The 6,000-nt window shown below is 50.4% G+C and overlaps 1 protein-coding gene across 5 annotated transcripts in view; it reads left to right on the top strand.

The window, feature by feature from the left end:
• The first annotated feature begins 2,369 nt into the window (after positions 1–2,369).
• Positions 2,370–6,000, top strand: part of USP34 (ubiquitin specific peptidase 34) — a 305,275-nt gene continuing 301,644 nt past the window's right edge. For 4 of the 5 annotated variants that reach the window (XM_077486073.1, XM_077486072.1, XM_077486074.1 and 1 more), the window contains exon 1: positions 2,370–2,730. In XM_077486073.1, the coding sequence (XP_077342199.1) occupies positions 2,688–2,730 (43 nt within the window). In that variant the 5' untranslated portion in view covers positions 2,370–2,687. The remainder of the gene's footprint in view (positions 2,731–6,000) is intronic. The other variant, XM_077486075.1, reaches the window with a different exon arrangement.

Here is a 6,000-nt window from a genome sequence, read left to right as displayed (position 1 = left end):
TGTGATAAGTGCTCCAACAAGTGCTTTATTGTGCGCGGACTTGGACTCATCCTCACTGTCCAAACGGTCCTGGTCAGCGTCATCTGACAAGACAGAGCAGGGGTCACCGGCTTCAGCAGGACCCGAGTCTGCGCCAGAGCTCTCCCCAGAGGACGGGGGGGGGGGGGGGGGGGGCAGGGGGCCGCTTTTTAGCACCTTCCTTCCCACGCACCACCTCCATCTTGGCAACAAACGAATTGAGGACCACCGTCAGGGTGTCCATGGGGACTGCGCCATCTGCAGGTGACCCGGTTGCAATTGCATGGATTTCAGGGGAAGAAACACCAATTTCTGAAGCCATACTGACCCTACCCTGTCTGCCACCCAAAGGGGACTTAGGACAGTAACAGTCCCACCCTCCTTGCTACCGCTGACTGAGGGGTTCTAACCCACGGACTCACCGCCCTGAGGAGTTCCGCGCTGTATACAGCAGTGCCTGTAGACCCCTAGCGCTCCCAGATGCAGAGGAACCAAAACTGTGTTGGTGGCAGTCTGACAGAACGATCGGTGAATGATCGCTGAGCTATCTGAAAAACGTGTTCATACTACACAGAGGGCTGTCTCAGTGCTCAGTAATGACAAACAGGAAGCTGAGGGCACATGAAGCTGCTGCTAGAGCACAAAAATGTGGTCCGGCTTTAAGAAAATGGCCACCAGTGTCTTGAATAGGGAATCACCAGGAAAATGGCCACTTGAAGTCCAGAAGCATGCTGTCCTTTGCCCACACTGAAAATGGCTGCCAGCCAGCACTATGAGAGACAGAAACAAACATGTGGCCTAGACACAGCGCTACACCGACACACAGACAAACCTCACAGGCACCTCCCGGGAGTTTAAGCACTTAGGATCCAGGCACCACCAGTCAGCCAGAACCCAGGTGAGAGCCCAGGGGCACACACACACCGCTCAGTTTCAATGCACAGCCCCCCCCCCCCCGTGAAGGGGTGAAGGAGGGGAGATAGGGACAGGGGGAGAGAAGAGAGGGGGCGAGGGGGCCCCCAAATCGACCTCCCAGGGAATGCCCAGCTGCTCAACCCTGCCGAGACAGGGAGAGCTGTACTTACTAGTCCTGAAGAGCTGGAAGACATTCCATTGTAACTTTCCAACTCCTGATCAGTACAGGGAAGGTTACTGGCCCAGCATACTGTGACGCAGACATCAGTAGCCCGGTCATATGTATGCCCCGAAGCATAAAATCTCACCAACCACCTCTGGAGCAGAGGTATGTCATGGCCTGCCGAGCTGTAGCTGCGACCTGCACACGCTCGATGGCTGGACTGGGGAGACTACAAGGATAAGTGAACCAGCCTGTCACCCAGCCGGCTGTTGATAGATCACAGGGTCGTTCATCTTGCGCAAAAAGCCAGGCTTCTGCATCAAAAAAACATGGACCTTTGGGCCCGCAGGGTTCCTAGGTCTATCTCCTTCACTAGGCAAAATAAAACTGAGGCTGCTGGTGCAGAGTGTGGGGGATTGTAGCCTAATGGACCGCCCCCTGGGTGGAACTAAGAGTTCTGAAGTGTTGTATTACAACTTTGCCTAGTATCTCCTAGTGATAGGGCTAACAACCCATTTTGTTACAGAGAGGAGCCGTGTGGTCGTTGAATACAAGAGAAAAAACGATCACCGAGCTTTTGTTTTGATCATGTGATCAGTTGTCATTGGCTGACAACTGATCACATGGTAAGGGGCCAGGACCGACCCCTTACTCGGATCAGTGATCACCCAAGTCTCATTGACTCTGTGATCACAGGGCACACGCAGAGAGCGTGCACAGGGTTATGACAGCCTCCTGGGAATTCAGGTACGCGCTGTGGCCATCATTTCACCATAGCGCGTATGTCAAATGGTTAAATAGGCTCTGCCTGACCCAATATGGCTGCCAGAACCACATGGGACAACAGCACCCAACTGGATAGCTTTCCAGTGACCCAGGAAACCATAGAGATACCAGGTTCCTCCTGACTTCCTCTCCAACTGCAGAGCGCTACTTACAGCGGGAAAAATAAACTGCACCTGCAGTTTGTCCCTTTAGTTGCACTTGTTGAGAATAATTTGCAGTCCTCTATATAATTCTGCTCCAAACAAAGGTCAGAAATGTTCTACAAATAGATATTTAACCTCCAGCATATACAGGGAGCAGTTTGCCATGTCCCAGCTGCTCTTCAAGGGATATACAAGCCAAGAGAACTCCTCTCATCCCTGCTGCTCTCTGTTGCCAGGGTCACGTCATGGAAGAGCCACTCCCACCTTCAGAACCGCCAGTCAGCCCTCGTCATGTGACACGTCAGATGAGCGGAGGGGGCGTGACCACACCGCCGAGCACCCGAAGCGCTCCCGGAAACAGCCGAGGCGAAGCGAGCATCCCCAACCAAAATGGCGGCGGCTGTGGTGATGAAGATGGTTCGGTGGAGGCAGTGAAGGAATCTGAGTGTGGCCGCCACAGTCTCTTCGGGGGGAATAGTCACCTCTGTCGGTCGCACTGTCTCCTTGCTTCGTCCGGCCGCCTCCGGAGCGCCCCCGTCTTCTCTCCTCCTTCCCATACACGTCTCCGGGCCTTGTAGGCTGCACAGGCACCGCATTCACCAGCTGACGGGGCCGTGGGGCAGCGCCATCTCCATGCTCAGGACGCGGCTCCTTCCTGAACGATGTGTGAGATCTGCGCCGACCTGGTGGAGGTGTTAAATGAGAGTAAGTGTGGGGGAGGGGAAGGGGGCAGAGGGCTGGGATGGGGAGGCCTGTCCGCTCTGCTGATGATGATGGAAGGATGAAGGGGGGGGGTGGGGGGACCCGAGACCGGCCTCTGCAGGCCTCAGCTGTCATGTGACCTCCACATGTCCTGAATGACAGGTCCTCTTCACTACTCATCCTGGGTGGACTGCTGATCTCCTGACACTGGTGGGATCTGTGGATTTCTGGTTGGAATTTTAATGTGGATTTCTCCTCCTGCTTGGTGTCTCTTCAGCCTGGCAGCCATTCCTTGGCAGTTTTTTGGTCATACTTCTCTTCTGGGTGACGGCAATGCATTTGCTCCGCTGTGACCCAGAATCCGCTGACAGTTGGCTGTAGGCCGCTGTCATCTGATGTCACACAGCTGCTCCGGACTCTGAAAGGATTTGTCGGGATTCTCCCAGCTGCCTGACAGCTGGCACCGCCTCTTAGTGCGTGGCTGAGAACCAGCTGTGCCCACTCCCTCTATTGCTTGGCACCCCAGTGAGTGCTGGAGGGGCAGAGCAAGAGCACTGATTAACAAGCCAGCTGACCGAGAACTGAGTGATCAGCGGTCATGTGATTGTTCAGTTGTCATTGTTAGAGCCAACGTGGGACAGTTGCAGCTTTGAAGAAGTCCACCCTAAGGCCCCTGTCACATTGGGGTGGGAGGTGCGTTGGCGGTAAAGCACCGCTATTTTTAGCGTCGCTTTACCATTGGATTTGCAGTACTGTTCGGCCACTACCATCCTGCTAGCGCGCCAGCTCCAGTGTGAAAGCACACAGGGCTTTCACACTGGAGAGACAGCAATGGCCGTTATAGGCCGGTTTGCAGGTGCTGTTTTTAGCGCAATAGCGACTGCAAAACGACCCAGTGTGAAAGGGGTCTTAGGGCTAGTTTACACTTGCTTCAGACAGGCTTTGTTAAAGCTCTCCGAATGCCAGGCGAAGCTCCTGCCGCTAAATAAAATGGTTAGCTTACAGTCCTGTTTACACCTTGCTTTTGCTTGGGGCTTCAAGCAAGTTTTGTCATAGAATTCTATGGAGGCTTTGAAGCACCACTAAAGCTACATGTGGTATCATTTTTGAAGCAAAGCAAGGTGTAAACAAGACTGTAAGCTAACCATTTTATTTCTTGATGGGGCTTTGAGTAGCATTCAGAGACCTTTGACCGATGCACGCAGATATACACCTGCACAATGGCAGCGGTGGGCAAATGGGCGTACCAGTACGTCACCTTAAATTGGTGGGCACGTGCCCGGGACTCGATGTCCACTGGGGAGATGCCTATGCAAACAAGCCATTTCCCCATTCTGCCTAGTCACATGACAGGATCTACTGCTCCCAGTGATCGCTGTCATGTCAGTGGTAGCCCCCCCCCCCCCCACAGTTAGAATCACTCCCTAGGAGACACTTAACCCCTTCATCGCCACCTAGTGTTTAACCCCTTCCCTGCCGGTGTCATTTACACAGTAATCAGTGCATGTTTATAGCACTGATCGCTGTATAAATGACACCGGTCCCAAAATAATGTCAAGTTTCCGATGTGTCTGCTATAATGTCACAGTCCTGATAAAAATCGCAGATCGCCGCCATTACTAATAATAATATAAAAAAATAAATAATAAAAATGCTATAAAACTATCCCCTATTTTGTAGACGCTATCTTTTTTGCGCAAACCAATCAATATACGCTTATTGCGATATTTTTTTTCCAATAATATGTAGATGTATACATATCAGCCTAAGCCGAGGAAGAAAATGTGTGTTTTTTTTTTTTTTTTTTTTTTTTAAACATATTTTTGGTGGATATTTATTATAGCAAAAAGTAAAAGAAATCACTTTTTTTTTTTTTTTTTGTTTATAGCACAAAAATGTTAAAACCACAGAGGTGATCAAATACCACCAAAAGAGCTCTATTTGTGGGGGGAAAAAAGACGTCAATTTTGTTTTGGCGTAACATCGCACGGCCACTCAATTGTCAGTTAAAGCAACGCAGTGCCGAATCATAAAGTGCTCTGGTCAGGAAGGGGGTAAAATCTTCCAGGCTGAAGTGGTTAACGAACAGTGTCTGAAGCAAGTTTTGAAACAAGTGTAAGCAAGCCGTTAATGTGTGTTCAAGCCGACGCAAGTGTAATTGAGCCCTAACACTAATATCTATAAATCTACAGACATGCACGATCTAATGCTAACCTAACACCGTATAGAAGAAATCGGTATATATATCTTTTTTTGAAACCTATCCGACCCAATCCCATGCTGAGCTTTCAGCTGCGGCTTCACTGTGTAGGCGAGTGCAGAGGATGCAGCCGACAATGGAAGCTCCATATTAAGTCTATGGGTGATGTCACTCCATATTCATTTCACGGCCGTTGTCAGCTGTGTCCTTTGCAGAGCTTCCATCACTGGAGACCGGCCCGGATCGGCTTCAAAAAAATCTGTGTATACTGATTTTTTTTACAAGGCTAGAAAGGTTAGTGTTAGATCGTGGATGTCTGTAGACATAGAGATTTTAGTGTTAAGGTGGACTTTAAAGCGGCTGGTGGAAAAAACAAACCCTTCTAATGCAATGGCATCACATACTAGCACATTTAAGCTTACCTTAGAATGAAGCCCTCCAGCGGCGCACTGACATCTTCACCCATTGTTTCTTTTGGGTTTGCATGCTCCAGACACACACACGTGTGTGTGTGTGTGTGTGTGTGTGTGTGTGTGTGTGTGTGGACCCCTTGGTTCAGGCACGAAGCTCTGAAGGTCCAGCAAGGTATCCAGGACCTTCAGAGCTCATAGGCAGTTGATGCCACTGGCTGCATGCAGGTTGAATGTTTCTTAAACGGTGCATGTAGGTAAAAATCACACAGCGGGCTTTACTACAGCTTTAAAGGAGAAGTGTTAGAATCAAATCTATAAATGCCTCCCTGCTGTAGCATCAGCCTGGTTCTAACACCTAGAACTGAATAGTCACATGACCACTGATCGCTAAGTTATTGGTTAACTTGGAGAGGAGAGCGATGACTTAGTCGCTGCTCCCTGGTCTGTCCCTTCAGCGCTCACTGGAGCCCGCCCCTTCTCCTGCTTGGTGCCCCAGTGAGTGCTGGAGGGGCAGAGCGAGAGCAGTGAATAACAAGTCCTCACTCTCCAAGCTGACCAAGAACTGCGTGATTAGTTGTCATTAGCACCAATGTCAGACAGCTGCACCTTTTTAAAGGACAAGTGTGGGGAATTGAAAGAGAACAAAAATCTATACTTGCC

The sequence above is a fragment of the Lithobates pipiens genome, unplaced genomic scaffold (genome assembly GCF_037356315.1).
Source record: "Lithobates pipiens isolate NorthernLeopardFrog02 unplaced genomic scaffold, aLitPip1_a1.2 Scaffold_18, whole genome shotgun sequence".
NCBI classification, from domain to species: Eukaryota; Metazoa; Chordata; class Amphibia; order Anura; family Ranidae; genus Lithobates; species Lithobates pipiens.
This window is presented reverse-complemented; position numbering and strand designations above follow the sequence as displayed.